Source organism: Maniola hyperantus, chromosome 9, assembly GCF_902806685.2.
Source record: "Maniola hyperantus chromosome 9, iAphHyp1.2, whole genome shotgun sequence".
Taxonomy (NCBI): domain Eukaryota; kingdom Metazoa; phylum Arthropoda; class Insecta; order Lepidoptera; family Nymphalidae; genus Maniola; species Maniola hyperantus.
Window position 1 is genome coordinate 12,167,466 of NC_048544.1, and position 17,834 is coordinate 12,185,299.

At 38.5% G+C, this 17,834-nt stretch overlaps 1 protein-coding gene across 7 annotated transcripts in view; it reads right to left on the reverse strand.

Moving 5' to 3' along the window:
* Window positions 1–510: 510 nt before the first annotated feature.
* LOC117985036 (optomotor-blind protein-like) overlaps window positions 511–17,834 on the reverse strand; it is a 189,749-nt gene continuing 172,425 nt past the window's right edge. For 5 of the 7 annotated variants that reach the window (XM_069500908.1, XM_069500907.1, XM_034971723.2 and 2 more), the window contains 4 exons: window positions 15,380–15,526; window positions 14,763–14,839; window positions 4,793–4,923; window positions 511–4,418 (listed from right to left, as the gene is read on the reverse strand). In XM_069500908.1, coding sequence (XP_069357009.1) covers window positions 3,844–4,418; window positions 4,793–4,923; window positions 14,763–14,839; window positions 15,380–15,526 — 930 coding nt within the window. In that variant the 3' untranslated portion in view covers window positions 511–3,843. Of the gene's footprint in view, window positions 4,419–4,792; window positions 4,924–14,762; window positions 14,840–15,379; window positions 15,539–17,834 lie in introns of all 7 variants that reach the window. The other 2 variants (XM_069500905.1, XM_069500904.1) reach the window with 2 other exon arrangements.

Genomic DNA, 17,834 nt, shown 5'->3' on the forward strand with positions numbered 1-17,834 from the left:
CGCGCTGGCTCTTAGTCCACTATGCCATCCATTATACCAAGCGCTTTGAAGACAAAATGTATGACGCTCTATGCATGGGCGGGCGCTTATCCATAGAGCATTTTAACCGCAAGAAAACTCTTACCCTTAATGGGAAGGGTAACGACATTCAGCAATGGTGAATACGATGCACACAGAAAGAGATATCCATAGAGTGCCATACATTTCGTCTTTACAGCGTCCCATGCGCGCCCCGGGCGCTTGCTGTATCAAGTCCTAGTTAACAGATTCTGTTATACGCGACTCTGCGCTGTTTGTATGCTCTGGTCCTGAAGTCCTAGGTTCGGTCGAATTCTATTTGTTTGGCTACTTGCCAGATTTACAGATCAAACCTCTATCAAACAGTAGGTATACCTAGTTTAATAAATTGTCTGCGTCCACTGGACCTCGAGACACAGTACCTAGCTACTTGGTGCGCTAAGGATTTAATCAGTTGGTTGGTTCCTGGGGTTCAAAATGAAACAATATTGATTGATTTTGTCAATAGATTTATCTATATATTTTAATGAATATTTCTCAATACAGCTGTCAAATTGTTACAGTCTCGTTCGATTTACCAAGCAACATGTTTTTAGTACGTTTCGTAGAAAAATTGCAAATCAACTATTTATTACTTACTGGTGGTTGCTCAATTCACTGGTCATTTTCAACGGAAACTTCAATTTACATACGACTATTTCCAGTTAAAGTTTTAATGCGCTTAAATTTAGTGAATTCCATGGAAAATTATATTCATTTTATAATTATATATTTTGTATTTTAACTAAATATTTATCAACTATATATTACAAAATTTAACTTACAGTTAGATTTTTATCAATCGTTTTTTTTGGGTCCGTTTAGTTGCCCTTTTAGGGAAACATACAAATAGTTAATTTGTTTAGTACTTACTTAACTTACAAAATGTCAATCTTTAGTAGATAATAGTACCTAATAATACTTTGTCCACCATATTATTTAATTTATTTTAATTTTAAAAGGACCAACGAAACGGACCCCTTCACAGCACAATTGACAAAACATATTTTCGAAATATGTCAATTGTAAACACGTAAATTATAATATACCTTACGAATTGTATTTACAAAATAAAGCGATATTATTTTTATATTTTTATTCTATTAGAGTGGGAAAATAAACGATTAGATAAACGTTCGATGAAAGAGGCCAACAAAGAAAACTATAAATGATTTGAAAAAAAAAAATAACTACATTAAAACATTTTTAATAAACTTTTTAAACATTTTAAATAATTAAGGATCTGCGGTGCAGGGCTGACCGAGCGACACACTATGATATGCTCGTACAGTGCGACAAGGCTATCTTGGCACGTGGCGAAAATCGGAACTAACGTTGCCGTCAAGTGTCCCCTTTGTTCTTGTTTGAATATTCTAAGCCTTTGTTATCCAACAGCGCCCCCCTGTCAATGTCATTGAAGTGCCAAGAGAGCCTTGTCGCACTGTATGCTAAGCGCTTTTCGGACAGATAATAATTCAAATATTATTTTAACCGATTCGAATAGTTTTAAATTACAATAAAATCTGTCTGACGTCCGCTGCAAGTCGAATACTGTCTTTTTACAAATCTATTTGAAGATATTTAAATTATTCTTGGATAATTGTTAAAAAAAACCTGCCCATTGTCTTGGATACTTTATTTGAAAATATTTAAATTATTCCTGGAAAAATTACTCGAGCGCGTAGTTAGCGACCAGTTTGCGTTCACTCTTCCTTCTAAATAAATTTAATAGGTTACAGGAACTTAGACTAAGTTTTTTTGAGATATTTTTTTTTCTCGGCCCTTTCACCGACAAATGATCTATCCTATAACTATTGCAGTGGAGAATCTAACGTGAAAACTATAGTGTCAATGCTACGTGTCCGAGCTGACGTCACTTGGTGATTCGATCGCACTTGGATTACAAATAATTGTGTACTTGTGTAGTGATTTTATAATTATTAATTACGTACATATAAATCATATCACTGTATATCCATTTAGCCTATCATTGACACTGACAAAATATATTTGTACGATTACATCTTATATAAAAAAAATATGTTTGTCTTCTGTACCTACGTTTCATATGCATTTGCGCATGATTCGCGCATCGTTCATCCGATTAAGTTGAAATTTTGTATAGGCAATGTCGGGAAGGAGTCTGACATAGTTAATCATCAACGTACAGCGTACAGGCAGCGGATTGCAACGCATACTGAACATTAGCTAGTTATCAATAGAATTAAGATAACACATTTGATAATCTATTTTAGTGACCACTATACATAATATTTTACCTGTGTTAACAATAGGCATTGTTAATATAAGTATCAAATCTTTTAAGTGTCAGGATTGTAAAATATTAATTAACAGTATAAGTTATCTTTGACGCTTTCCTACCAAACATAGATCATCGACAAATATTGAAATTGTTGCTGTTCATGCAATTTGTATCAAAAATATATATTTGCATTTTAAAAATGGAAGATGTTACTTTTATATTCGGATGTTTTATAATTTTTGTTATTGTCTTTATCTTTATGCTATGTTTAGAGAGAAAGTGTTACATATATCTAGAAATAAAAAACTATCCGATGATGTTATTCGTGGAATCGCAATCAAATTGGTATCAACATATTATATAACTTGTTTTAATTGACGTTTTGTTTCTAATTTGCTCGATTTTATTTATTATGACTGTGTGATGTCAAGTGTTGATCCTACTACCAGTAATCTACAGTTTTGTTTTTTCCGCGTTCACTATAAACTTTGCAATGTTTTGTATCTCTACTATTAGAATTAGCAGCTATTTGAAGTAAGTAGGTACCTATTATGATTTAAAAAAGTCAGCGCAAGCTGAGCAGCAAAATATTCATTGATAAATTGATAATTAACACAATCATAACCAAAATGATGTTCAAAATTGTGTGTAGGTGAAAATCTACTAGGAATTATCTCTTGCACGCTATTGTGAACTCTATTGCAGTTTATATATAGTTCATTTAAATCATCAATTTCAAACGTAGTTAATCCCAATATTGCTATAGGACGGGTTCGGAAACTAATCGGGCTTAGGCCGACAAACCACGTAAGTACGTACATCCGAGATTAGCTATATTTTTAATGGAAATCACTCACGATAGTTTTTAAACGCATTATCAATTTATCAATGACTGCTTGAACAATTTGCGGATCACTGCGCTGATCTAAGTTTATCAACAGAGAGAGAGTGTTAGCTGTATGACAGTTCTTTCTATTTGTGATTATGGCGTTATTCGACTGGATTTCACGGTTAACTTGATTGGATAGTGTATAATTTGTAGAGTGTAGATACTAGATTGTAGACTGTAGCTCACCGCGTGATCGTCAACCACAAACATTAATGACGTCTAAACAACCATCTAGTGTAAGCTTAACTATTTACAAACATGATCTGAGAGACGACCGTCACATCGAAAAAGTTTTATGATTTTTATGCGTCGAGCACAAAAAAATTCATACAGTATTGCACGCCAAGAAACGCCAGCAAATAAAATTTGATTTAATATACAAGGACAATTGACTATCCATGGTAGTAATGTTGGTCGTCTAGTAAAATATACCTAATAACGATAAAGGATAATATTGTTATTAAGTGCAGGTACCTAATACATAATGGTTAATTCGATATCTAAACGGCCGTCTCCGAGATTATTACGATCGACCCGAATAGAACTCGACAGAAAAACAAAATAGGAACGATACAAAACGACGCCCCGTATGCACGAGGCTTGATATAAATACACTCTATATACAAGTGGTCGGTCAGTCCTGAGTCTCGACGTCCAAGCCGTTGACCATGCGTTCGATGCTTTTGAGATCGGACGCAGGGGGAGTCGCGGCCGTGGTCGTCGACGTGGGTGCGTCGGGGGGGGTGTCGGCCGACGCCGCTCTCGTGGGGGGCGAGCCCACCCTCGGTCGCGCCGGTGACGAGCTGAGGCTCCTCGCTCTCGGAGCGACTTGTTCGAACGCCGATCCCAACCCGGGGAGTGCGTAGGGCGCAAACCTGTGCGTCTTACTCAACGAAGGCGCCGGCGCAGGTGCCGGGGGCGCTATAGGAGGAGGCAACGAGTACTGCTGGAGTAAGGGATGCAGGTTGAACAACAAACCTGGCGGCATTTGGTGATGCGGGAAGAAAGGTGGCGGGTACAACGAAGGCGGGTAGAGGTACGGTAGAAGGGGGGGTTGGACCGGCGGACCTAAGGACACGTCGGGGGCCGGTGAGGGTCGCGAGGGACCCGCGGGGGGTGATGGGGGCCGCGTGGGCCCAGAACACGACGAGTCCGAACCGGCTTCGTCTGCGCCAGAGTCAGCGCCGCCACCGCTCGAACTGAACCACGCTGTAAAGTAAAACGTTGTATTAGCTTTGAATACGTGGTACCTACTCGTAACTTATTGATGAATGCAAAAACAGTAGATTTTCTAATTACAACCAAAAAGATCACCTAACCTTGACACCAAAATGGCCATTGCTGACTGATGGCATTAATTCTATTTGAGGACGATCAAAAGATGTCCTTGTCGATGTCGAATATTTTGCGACAAAGTTAGCCATCTTCACTGAAGCATGCCAAAATGCGTAAAGTGACGGCGGAAGTCAACTGTGATGTGCTCCTTAGTAGTCCTGCTGCTGTGACTGCATTATATGGGGATATAGGATCTATACTCATAGCTACACGGACAGACTACTCGTGTCAAAGAAGTGTGTACTCACAGCTACTCGTGTGCTGCGTGGCCGGCGGCGGCGGGCTGGAGGGGCCGCCCACGTCCAGCGGGCGCTCGTCGTCGTCCTCGCGCGCGTCCGACCGCGCCGTCAGCAGCGCCTGCCTGCGGTACACGGACAGACTACTCGTGTTAATGAAGTACATTGGATTCTAAATTCTAGGAACGCACGGACGGTTAAATGACCGAGCGTCAAATGGCCGTTTCGAATTAGCATACTGTATACTTTGCCAAAATTTCCGCAAGCGTGCGCCTATACACATTTCCGCGGCTAGACGAAAGGCGTGGGCTCCGCAAGCGTGCGCCTATACACATTTCCGCGGCTAGACGAAAGGCGTGGGCTATATTGGAGTCGGTCATTTAACCACCCGTGCGTTCCTACCCTTATTTTTAAGGTAGTTCGACCTAAATTTCGCGATGTTATTAATTGAAATTTGTACAGTGTTGTGACTGTGTGATGAATATTGATTTATGAAGATGATTTAATTGATTTCTGATTTTGATAAAATGTATAGTGGAGCTATAGCTGGAGCGTGTCTAGAGATGCTGATTCACTCTTTTTTAGAAGGTATCCACTTTAGGTGGCCGAAGACCACACTTACTTGTGCTTATAAGAAACGCAGAAGCCAAATGCTTTATTCTCACGTCCTTTAAAGTTAGTAAGTTTCTACGATGAATCTCAAGTCTCAGATGTTATGTTATCCGCTACACGGGATCCTGAGATGCCTCATTCAAGACGCGGCCTATGCCACTGGGTTTTTAGTAGATATTCTGACAGAGCCAGTAAGTCCCACATACTCGCTTTTGTGCGAAATGCGTAATTGCATTTTCCCCAGCGATAAAAAAAAGATTCCTGCGATGTCTCTACGGATAGCATTTTGAAAACAAAATTACAATAATTTAACCAAACAAACGAACCTACAAATGATATTAAACGCTTTAAAGCTGCCAGCCCGAACTGAGGGGGTGTCAAACGGTTGACATTTCGGCCTAATGGGCTACGACCCTCGACCGCTAAAGGTTAATCATTTCCTAATGATAGTGCCGAAACCTCGCCCTTTGCGAACGTGTCATGCGAAAATACCTTAATTTCAATGGAAGTTTTTTAAGAACGCAATGATCCGTCCGATCTTTCGACGTGCTTCGAAACCTGAATTGGAATAATTTTGTAACATTGCGACGTGCCGCAAATTGTTAATGCGCGTGGTCGCCATTTTAGTGACGTCAGCACTAGACTGAAGTTTCGAGCTGATGGTAAGTATACTTTTATTTTTATACGTCAAAATGACGTCATTGCGATGTTAATGAGACATGATTCCAGCGCAATAGCAATTTGCAGGACTTATACCAAGCCTAATTTGATGATAACTTTTTCGTCGTTGCCCGTATTTAAAGGTTTTGTTTAATTCATTTAAAACAAATCACCTTTTGAAAGTAATTTCGACTGGAATGAATTGTCCTGGACCGGACTAGATAAGTCTGTATATCGGTCCCATAGAGCTAAGATCTAATGGCAGGGTTCAGCGGACCATTAAAGATTAGATATCTTGAAAAAGTGGTCCATGGGAGAAATCCTGTCTGGTAATAAAATCGACACTAGAACATTTGTAGTTATCAGATCGGAGTAACCAGATCTTAGTTATAAGATGTGATTTGTGGTACAGTTTGGAAAATAAACTTCTTTTCTTTTCTTTCTTTCTTTTCTAGTTACTCAAAATAGATAGGTATATACTTAAGTCACTTTGGTAGATAAAAGAAACAAAATTGAGTAGGTAATTGTTCAAAACCTGCGGTTTGCATTGGCTTTAAAATAATCTAGGTCCTGGAAACATCCACCCTGCCTTTGTACGACGTACCTACATAACTATTTAATGTTATGACACTCTATAGTCTATATAATACGCATTTTTTTCGTCTCTACAGGCATTTTGTATCATACAGCTGCCATTTTCCTTCTATTAAAACAAAACCTAGCCTATAACCACTGCACTTAGATGACTACGTACTACAGGTACGCCTCATTTATTAATATCCATCCAGACATTTGGTATGCTTGGAGGATACACCTACCTATCAGTGGCGTGCACAGAGTTCGAAGCCAGGGTAAGCATTAGTAATATAGGCCTTAGATACATCTTATATAGACCTACTGAATGGCAGATCATAAAGAAAAATGGGCATTGGTCATTTCAACTAGGGTAAGCAGTACTTTTATGCCTCTACGAATTGCACGCCACTGCTACCTATCTAAAGAATTCCACATAGGTAGGTGCCTACCTAGTACTTAGGTACTGTACAACTTACTACTTATACTTACTGTAAAAATATAACCCAGTCTTTGTTGTCGCACAGTCAGGTAAAAACAGCGAATTCAGGTAGCTCTCCTTATAACAAGACAATCCTAGCCGGCAACAATAGGGAAATGAGTAGCAATTAATTACCGCGGTAATCTCATACAACCGGTTGTAAAGTGGCATAAAAAGCGTAAAAAGGGAACAAAGGCATTGTCAGTGGAAAATAGGAAAATTTGTAAAAGTATCCGCTCACCCCAACACCGGCCAATTATTTGCCTTCTGTCGCCCAGTTGAAAAACAAACTCTTTGCCGACCGCATTGTCCAAGTCTAGATGCACCATGATTTTTGGAAAATCTTGCTCTTAGTCCTATTTGGTTTTTTTATTGCAGGATAAAAAAGGCTTGCGCTGGACGACAATCATGCCAGAATCCAGATGAGTTCTTAGTTGGGTTGGAACGCGCTTACTTAGAAGATGCATAATATATTCACTCTTGCCTTGAAGATGCTAAAGTTATACGTGGCAGATTATGTTCAAATAATAGTTTAGAATTGGACACCTAGCAAGTAGGTAGTTATAAAGGTTTACATAAATACTAAATGTTTTAAAAACGAGAAGTAAAGCGACCAAAATTAGAGAAAGAGAAAAATTGTTAAAAATAGAAACAGAAAGGAAATAATTTGGATTATAAATAATATCTATCCCGGCTGTACTCACGTGTCTAGTCGACGTTAGCCAGTTCAAGGGAGTCAGTTCGCGCACGCGCCGCGGCTGTGAAAAGGACCCCGGATGGATTCGAAACTAGTCGGCCTAACGTCGACTAGACACGTGAGTACAGCCGGGATAGATATTATTTATAATGGAAATCACTCACGGTAGTTTAAAAGCTAAAATAATTTGGAAATGATAGGCAATAGATAGAAACTTTATTTATGTTCTAATTACCTAGTATAACATATGTACCTTTGCTTTTATATCAAAATCTATTTTATTTGTGAGTGTTAATTTAATTTTTGTCTCATTTCAGTAAAGTTGTGAGTAAAGGGAACAGTGTGATATTTTTTAAAGCAAAGTTATTTATCCCAATGAAACCAAGAAGTGTGGTAGATCTAACTGATCCCTAAATACGGTCTTCTCGCGAAACCGACGACGCCCCTGATTATCCGGGGTTCCGTACTAAATTCATTTTATTAACTCGTCTCATCGTTGATAGAATTTAATTTGTGGTGCCCCTTACATTGCAGGGTTAGCACTATTTTATTGATTAGGTAAGTACTTATTCTTAAGATTTAGCAGTGAGGAATATTAAAAACGTATTTAATGTGGTATAGATTCGTTCAAGTAAGGCAAAATTAAAAGTTTTTTGTATTATCATAAATCTCATTATAATCGTAGCACTAAGCTAATGTTTGTACTAATGAAAGAAATGAACTCTTGAATGTTTTAAATGATTCGAGGACCGATAAGGAAAATGTTAAAAAACTTTCATTACTTAAGTAATTTTAAGCTGAGACGAGTAAAAACGTGAATGTCCAAATATTTCGAGAGTATCGCGACAAGGCACAATCACGATCTAGCGACAGGGATATCCTGACACGTAATTGCAGGCCTCCTTATTTGGATGCCTTTTACCTTATATGGTAAGTTTAATATTAAATTACGCTTAATTGCAGACGTTTTGTAGAAGGCTGGAAAAATATTGGGTGTAATTTTTGACGGCTCGTTTATTATATTTTTTTAATTTTCTGATTAAATAATTACTTGAAATACCTGTTTGTAATGCAAGGTTTAATTGCGATTAAATTATTACGAATACCTTTTTCTTTGTATAGTTTTTTTTTTGTTTTGGTGTTGATCATGATTTATAACATAGTAAAATAGGTAGTGAGTAAAGATGGAAACATACTTTTAACGCGCAACGCGAGACGATAAACGTAACGCAACATGATTTGAGTTAGATCGTAGATCTAAGACCACACTACAATCTGCAAACTACAAACATTATTATAATATACCTACTACAATAGGGCAAGAATCACACAACAAGCCGACCGGCTAAAACTATGTTTCCTTTCTAATTCTGATATTATCATAGTTAATTTGGTATTCAGCGGGGACTATGTTAGTTTTTAGACATTTTAACCGATAAGTCATAAACGTTAAATAATTTTTAAGGTTTTATACTTATTGAATCTTTAAAAATAAAATCAAAATCAAAATAAAATGCAATCAACAATAAATTTAAATTTGTATTAACCCTAAGCTAAACCGTGCGCATTAGGGTGTTCACGTTACAATGTAAACTCGAAGCGCAGGGGTGGCCGCCTTGTAATTTTACCAAATTTTTACCCCAAAAAAACTGGCACAGTTAGTTCGGGAAACCCCTCGTTTTATTGAATCTCTCGGAAGACGTCGGTTGAAGAGTTGTTTTGTCGATTGTCGCGTTTTTAGCATCTTTAAGAGCTTAAACCCTCTTTTGACTCCGCTGTAAATGTTTGTCATTTGGGTACCTTACACTTTTTTTTACAGTGGAATCACTTCAAAATCAAACTCATTTTATTTTGAGCGTTAAAAATATTTTTTTCTTTGTAGTGAGATGAGTTCTTAATAAGTTAGGTAATTTTTGCAATAGGTACAAATCATGCCTGTAAAACTTTAAAAAAAAAATTTGAAACTGGTTATAACATATAAGTTTTTGGACGATGATGTTCTACAAAAATAAATCAAACTTAAACATTTTTTATTCTAAAATTTTAAAGAGGGTTTGTTCACGCACCTACTTAACTATGATGCAAGCAATAATTCACCTATGCCATGCGTAAATATTATGTGTAAATGGCATGAACAGTGGAATACCATCCTGTGATCTGACAGGTCAAGATTTTTTTTTTAAATAGACATTAACTAAAACATAAAAATAATTAATGTGGGCAGCTTGAAGGTTGACCTAAATTATGTCTGAAAACCCTCTCTTTCTCATTCATGTAGGTAGTCTTTTGATACCTTCAAGAACTCGGCTAAACATACAAACTTCAAAGGTTTTATTCGAAGGTGTAAAAAATAGCACACGTTTAGTTTTTGAACACACAAAGCGGAATCAAGCTAACTAAAGAGCTTAGAGCACTAAGAAAACAAAAAAAAAGCACTGGCGACGTTTTCGCGTGTCATTTAACGTGTCAGAACTCGCGACTCGAGTGAAGCGAACTCAATTAGGTACAACACTAATTAGCCGAGCTACGAGCTTCAAAGCTGACCTTTGTACAGCATCTACAGACGTGCCAACTTCCAATTGCAGCTAGTCGGCGGCAGTCTTTACCGTACGCCCGCCGAAGAATGAGAAAAGAAACAAATGTCACGAGACTTTAGTTACCGTGGCGTAAGGTAACTAAAGTATAAAATAATAGGAAACAATGTATAATATTATATTCTATCACATTCTCTTGCAGGCTAAATCATATAGATGAATGTGTTTGTCTCTCTTTAGTGTCGTTTTTTCGTTTCATCGAGTTTCAAATCATTACGTTAGGTATAAATAAGTTTTTATTTCAAAAAGTTCTTAACATCCGCCCTCCCAAGTAAAGCATGAACACCAAGAAAATGAATTTGACGAGGAGTCAATAAATAGCAATGACCCATGGAAGATAACCCATTTCCTCATTTTCAAAGTTGATAAAATCAGTGATATATTTTGTGCTGTCGCAATCTAGTTTCAATGAATTTATCTCCTTGGCTACGCCCGTGGCTAGATGTCACTCTACCGGCCAAGCCGTGCCGATGCCGAGTGAAAACCGATAAGTGCCCAACCTGCTAAATCTTAGACTGCATCATCAATTACCACCAGGTGAGATCTTATAATATGGTTGATTTTTTTTTTTTTAATTACCAACATAAAGAATGTTTAACAAATCCAATTTAGACACAGCAAAAAACCACGAAGGTTTAAACAGTGTGTCGTCTACTTCTTAATATATAATAATAGTGCTTCTATAAACAATGTAAATTGTTTATAGAAGCACTATTATTATATATTAAGAAGTAGACGGAACGACACACTGTTTAAACCTTATTACATTACATTTTATACAAAAATGGGGATCATTACATTTAGTTGGCCCCCTTAAGCTTTCGACGTACCTAATTATTTTTATTTATTGGTTGGGAATTCGTTGGATCATGTTGTCGGACAACATCTCTGTATTGTAGTATTTAGCTAGGTTGGTTAGCAACTTACTGCACCTTTGCGGTCTACCATTAATTGGGTTGGAAGTTGGAACTTTTAGTAGCAGACTTGGTTGGGAAATCTGCAGATGATAAAAGAATGCAACATTCCGCAAAACAAGACACAAAGGGAATGTTGAGTATTCGCGACATGTCTCGGTCTTTCACAATGCTCATGTTTGTCAAAACGCTCACGTTTCCCGCACTTCCGCTCGGCGGCCATTTTGAAAAGATGAGCTTCCGGCGTCCGGTGGCATACGGACTACGGCCTGTAATTCGGAGGCTGCGGCCGACCGTTCCGGTGCAAAATGTTGTGTAAGCGAATTAAAGATGCTTTCCTGCCTCCCTTAAAACACTAATGGGACTTCTGAAGGGATACGACAAAGAGTTTGCTTTATTACCGTTTCGCTGATGTTATTTTTTGTTACTTTAGTGAGTGGTAACTTCGTTAGCTAGCTCTTCAATTTTCCGGGATAAAAAGTAGTCTATGTCCTTCCCCAGAATGCAAGCTATCTCTGTACCAAATTGCGTCAAAATCCGTTGAACGGTTGAGCCGTGAAAAGCTAGCAGACAGACAGATAGACACTTTCGCATTTATAATATTAGTATGGAAGTATGGATTTTCTGTTGTGAAATCAAATTTTCATTTTATGAGCTTCTAGTTTCGCGCTTTAGGTACAGCTCTTTCTAGGGGTAGGATCGATAGACAAGACTGCGAGATCAGATTTAGTTCTGGACTACATTAAATTTTGACTGCAAGCTTCTGTCAGTAGCACTTTTGGCTGAAAGTTCAGTCCAAAGTAGTTTGACCGATTAACACCCTGTTCCCTCTTGTAGTCTGTTAGCCCGGATTTTAATCGGATGTTCCAGTGGTAGAACATTTTGGTTTCCGACAAGTGTGAATAGCTTCATATCAATTAATGTTCAGCCACTGGAACATCCGATCCGACAAACGACAAGGGGAACGGGGGGTAAGAGTTCTGACTATGACACATATCTATACGTATTACATTGAAAATCGATTTTAGGGTCCAGAAAAGAGTTAGTAAAGCTATCTTACTCAGTGAGTCAATAATAAAAGAAAGAAGAAAGCACTCTAACAAGCTCAGACTTTGCATTTCGTGAGTTTATTAGTTACAAGTATTAGATAGCATGTTGTATTATCTAACTTGATAAGCAAATCATATTCCTGTTTGAATCAACGTTGATTAGATCGCAATAACAACCTGTCGATGGAGACGGGCACGAGACATAATTCGTTGCATTGCCGTCCACTAATTGAGTCCTCGTTGAATTTCAAATAAGTAAGCGGAACCACAAGCCATCCCCGCGCGGTGAGCGCTATCGAATTATGCGGTGAAAAAACTAAAGCCGATTTTATCGCGGAAATCCAATTTTCTCCCTTGCACGCTAAAGACGTTGGAAAAAGCGCCAAGTCGTATGACTCCACCATTTTGAGCGGTTCCCCGCCATGTTTAAGCTCGGAACACGAATAAGGAGGCGCCGGATTGGTTTAATTTGAATTTCGAACGGCGCCGGCCGTGTTGGCGGGTACGTTCAGAAACGTTCGCTCTAATTAATTTGGAGAGATTCACAGATAAAAGCTAATTTCGTTAGCTGTTAACTTTACTTAAATAGTGAACTGTTTTTGCCGTCATTTATCTTACGCCTCTAGGGTGTTTGCGATTGCCACCTACCTCGACGAGGTTTTTTATGTTTGAAGTTTGAACCGGTTAAAATTAAATTCGTGACTCGAGCAGTTACTTTTTTTAACTAAATGATTTAGTTTTTTGTTTGTTCGACGAATGATGATTAGAACATAAAGCTTTTTAATGCTTTTTGTTGCCCAAGGAGTAAGTACCTAATATTATATTCATAATTATGCCTATACGACCTATAATTATGCCTATTCAAAGAACTCATTAAAGCCTTTACTTTTAAAATAATATAATACAATTTACAAGGTTAGGGAGAACCAGCTACCGAATAAATAAAATCTAAATATATGTTTTGGATTTCATGATCATTCAAAACTATGGCTGTAACCAAGGGGGAGGGAAGTCCAAACAGTGCACATACCTAGTTCGAAAAACCGATAGACGGTTGGATGTCAAAGTGCTAGAATGGCGAGCTCGCACCGGAAAGCACAGCTTTGGAAGACCCTCCCACTAGGTGGAGAGACGACATCAAAGGAGTTGCAGGGAGTCGCTGGAATCAGGCGGCTCGGCCCTACAAGAGACCTATGTCCAACAGTGGACGTCAATCGGTTGATGTTGAAGGTTGTCAAATGATGATGATGATGTAGGTATGTTGTTTGTATAACAATTTAAACTAAAACTAAAACCTTAAAAAATATAATATTATAACTAAAATATATTATAAAAAGGAGTCCCTTTAGGCAAGGTTCCGAAGATACTGGCAGCGTTTCCCCGTTTGTATAATATGTAGTTATGTTTGTCTGTGTGGGTATAATCTTTTGTCTCGCAGAAACGCTTAATAACGTGATATCTACCTACATAAGTATAGGTACCTACTAGTGAAAAAGTAAACTTTTTAAAATCTCCGAGCTCATATTCAACTTTTAAATTAGCTAAGGAAAAATCATAATGTGGGACTCTTTGATTTTCCGTTATAAAAAGTAGCCTGTGTTCGTCTCGGAACGCAAGCCATTTCAATTCAAGACAATTTCGGAAAAATCAGTTAAACGGATGGGGTGTAAAATCGTAACAGACCGACACACACACTTTTGCATTTATAATATTAACTAGTTTATGCCCGCGACTTTATCCTCGTGGACAAACCCCTATTTTACCCCCTTAAGAGATGAATTTTGAAAAATCCTTTCGTAGCAGATGTCTACGTCATAATAGCTATCTGCATGCCCAGCCCGATCCGTCCAGTAGTTTGAGCTGTGCCTTGATAGATCAGTCAGTCAGTCAGTCACATTTTCCTTTAATATGTTTAGATAGAAGAAAGAAAGAAAAACGTCTATTTTGTAAATTGTATATTGTTAGAGTTAGTTATCCCGGCGTTTTTCGCTAAACTAAAGTTAGAGTAAATTTTACATTAAAAGACTATCCCTCTAACAAATAAACCTGGAATACTCCTGGAATAGTTATACTCTGTTTTGTCTTTCTCTGTCATCAGTAATTTGACATTTGAAGGAAAAAGACAAAAAGAGTATAACTATTCCACCGCTATTCCAGGTTTATTTGTTAGAGGGTCTAAGTTTTAGTGCACACTACAAATTTAAACGATACCTACGTTCGCGACTGGCAGCAAGTCACGAGGTTTGACGGTTCTAAATTAAACTGTCAAACTAAGTCTGTACTTTTCAATATAATAATATTAGTAAGAAGAGGATGCGAATGCTCTAAAATTTAGGTGTGTTCAGAATCAGTAGGTACCATGCTATAGAGTAGATGTTGTTTGTCTGGGGTTAGGTACTTACTTCTTTTCCCGCTTCCCCGCCCCAGTGTCCCGGAAGCCTTTCGCGAAGGGGTTGTTGTCGATCTTCAGCTGCGTTATCTGCAAACGAGGATTGCATTATAACCTCGTCACAGTTCCCGACAGTTCGGAAACTTGTAACGAAGCCTGCAGTAGGCATCGTTACACTGGCAGGTAGGCTTTGAAATGACTAGGTACCCTAGCCTAATTTGACCGATGTCGATTCAGGATCAAAACCGAGAGTTTCCTCACGCTAGCCCACTCTGCACTGAGCCCTGCCCACAAATGAGCAGGCGGATGTTAAATAATAACCGCCGCCCACGGCCTATGAACATTTGCAACACCACAGGAACCACCAATGCGTTGCTGACCTTTCAGGAATTTGTTGGTCCGCCCCTTGAATAACCTCAAGTTGTAATCTAGTGGGAACCGAAGGGAGTTGGTTCCACAATTTGCATGTGCGTGGATAAAAGGATCTGGCACAACGGGTGGTCGAAGTGACTAGACACCAAGGTGGTGAGGGTGAAATTGCTTACGGTGGCGTGCGGTGCGGTTGTAGAAAAAGGCGGATGGAATGAGATCAAACAGCTCCTCAGAGCACTCTTTTTCTAATTTTCTCACCTTTTCATTCTGGTATGCAGTGACCGCGATGAACTCCGTCTCCTTGAAGACGTACGTCCTGAAGGTGGAGTAGGGCAGCTTGAGGATGTCGTTGGCGCGCACCAGGTGGAACCGCGGCTGGTACTTGTGCATCGAGTTCAGGATCGTCTGCGTGACACACTTTAGACAGCTTAGGAACTTGATCTAACAGCTTACAATTAGGGGGACTTATCAATAACATCAAGCGTCGATTCTGATGTTTTTCTCTAAACTTTTAGGAATAGCATATGTAAGTAATTTTATAGCATAGTAGGTAAGTAATTTTAATTAATGTTTGAAAAACTCTGTAAGTATGTACCTACCTATTAGAGACCTTTCATTATTAGGATTACCTATTGGTGTCAACTGTCATCGAAAAAAATTCTTCCTAAAAGAAATTAGATTAAGTACCTACTTATCCACAAGTATAAAACTTCACGTAGGTACCGACATTATTGATAAATTCTCGATGACACGTTTGTAACGAAACCAAGCCGGTCATTATCTAATAAGGGAACAAAGAGCTACCTCTGTTTTAACCTCATCAATAATACAGGCTTGATGTATAAGTATTGCGGAGGGACGAAGTTTGACGGAAACACAGCTACAGACTTGCCAACTAGGCAACAAGTTAAACGCCTATTACACAGTTGTCAGCCGACTTCCAATAAAGGTGACCTTAGTTGGTTCCGGCTGTGTAGACGGCCGCGGCAGTTTGTTATCAAAGTACTAAGTAACCTTTCAACCATCTTGGTTAGGAAAGCTGTTCTAATGACCAAGGGCGCGTAGGTGGCGTGTAGAGTGTAGACGGTGGTGGAAAGAGGTACTTCAGTTTTAACCTCATCAATGATACAGGCTTGCTGCACAAGTATTGTGAAGGGACGGAGTTTGCCGGAAAAACAGCAACAGACTTGCCAACTAGGCAACGAGTTAAATGCCTTTTACACGATTTTCAGCCGATTGTCGACAAAGGTGACCTTGGTCGGTTTAAACTAATTAATGATACTACCATAATCGAATCGTGTAACGTGTTGCCGTGCTTACTAGAACCAAGGAGTTTAATTTAGTTAAGTAAAATTTAAATGTTTAAATGTAACCGCTAGTAAACTATTTAGCAACAAAGGTCTAACAACTTGTTACACTTTCTTCAGCGGGGCGATTGTCTAAAACCTGCATCAATCATTATTACAATCTCAATTGTTCTGATTGGCTGAATTTGTGCGATTCTTGTTGCAACAATGAGCAACAATGCATTGTGGCCAATAGTGAGCGAGCATTAACCAATCAGAGATGATTGCGATCGTGACATTGTAGCTGTCAAACAACCGCGGTAGGGCCACTGGTTAGCGATGCTTTTACCTTAGGTTGAGATTTATAAAGCGTACCAACTTTGACTTTACTCAGACGTCAATAGCCAAAAAGAGACAAATTTATGTAGCTGATATAAATCTGTCTCGTTTTAACACTGAGTAAAATCTGTGTGCCGAGTGGGAGTTCCACAAAATTATTCAAATGACTTCACTACTGCGTTAATCGAGCTAACCTCAAACGCATCGAGAATCGCGAGCAAGCGAGTGTGAGTTACCACCGAAGCTAACCAGCCCATACGCGTGTACTCACCGTGAATGGCGTTTATTATTTTTGTTAAGTTGGCGTCGTGATATAAACCAACCAAATTTAAAATGAAATTTCTATGAAGTGATTGTATGGAAGCAGCTGTCTATTAAAATTAAACTGGTTATATCTACTGTCTATGTTTATGTTTTGAAATCATCGTCTTTGTAGGTAAAACCGGTCAAGTGCGAGTCGGACTCGCACACGAAGGCTTTCGCACCATCGTACAAGATATTTTAATAATTTTTTGAGCAAAACTGTAAGTTAATGACAACAGCGTCATCTATATGTGATTTAGAAAACTAATTAGGTATGTTTATTAACACATTTTTAAAATTATTTTAGAGCCTAGAAAAGTAAATTAAAAGTAGTTTTGACTGCACAAGACTTTTTACTGTTCCCCTATAATATTAGTTTAATTAAGTGCCATGGTCACACAAAAGTTAATTGAAAATCATCATCATCATCATCATCAATCCATAGCCGACCCACTACTGAGTACGGTTCTTCTCGCAGAATGCAAATCTGACAAGTACGGGTTTTCCTTCACCGTTAAAGCAAGGGATATAATATTATTATAATTCCTTAAAACGCAAATATAACTCCGAAAAGTAAGAGTTGCGTGCGCGGGATTGAACCCCGGACCCACCAACTAGGAGACCATCATCTTCACCCCAAGCTATCACCGCTTAAATGAAAATAAATGTCTTTATTATTAGTTCTCACCCTACTCTCACTGCAAAAATCTATGTGACAACTTATCGATCGCGTTAGCGTCGTGGTTACTCGATTTACTTCGCAAGTTGTCCAAATTTGAAACTCA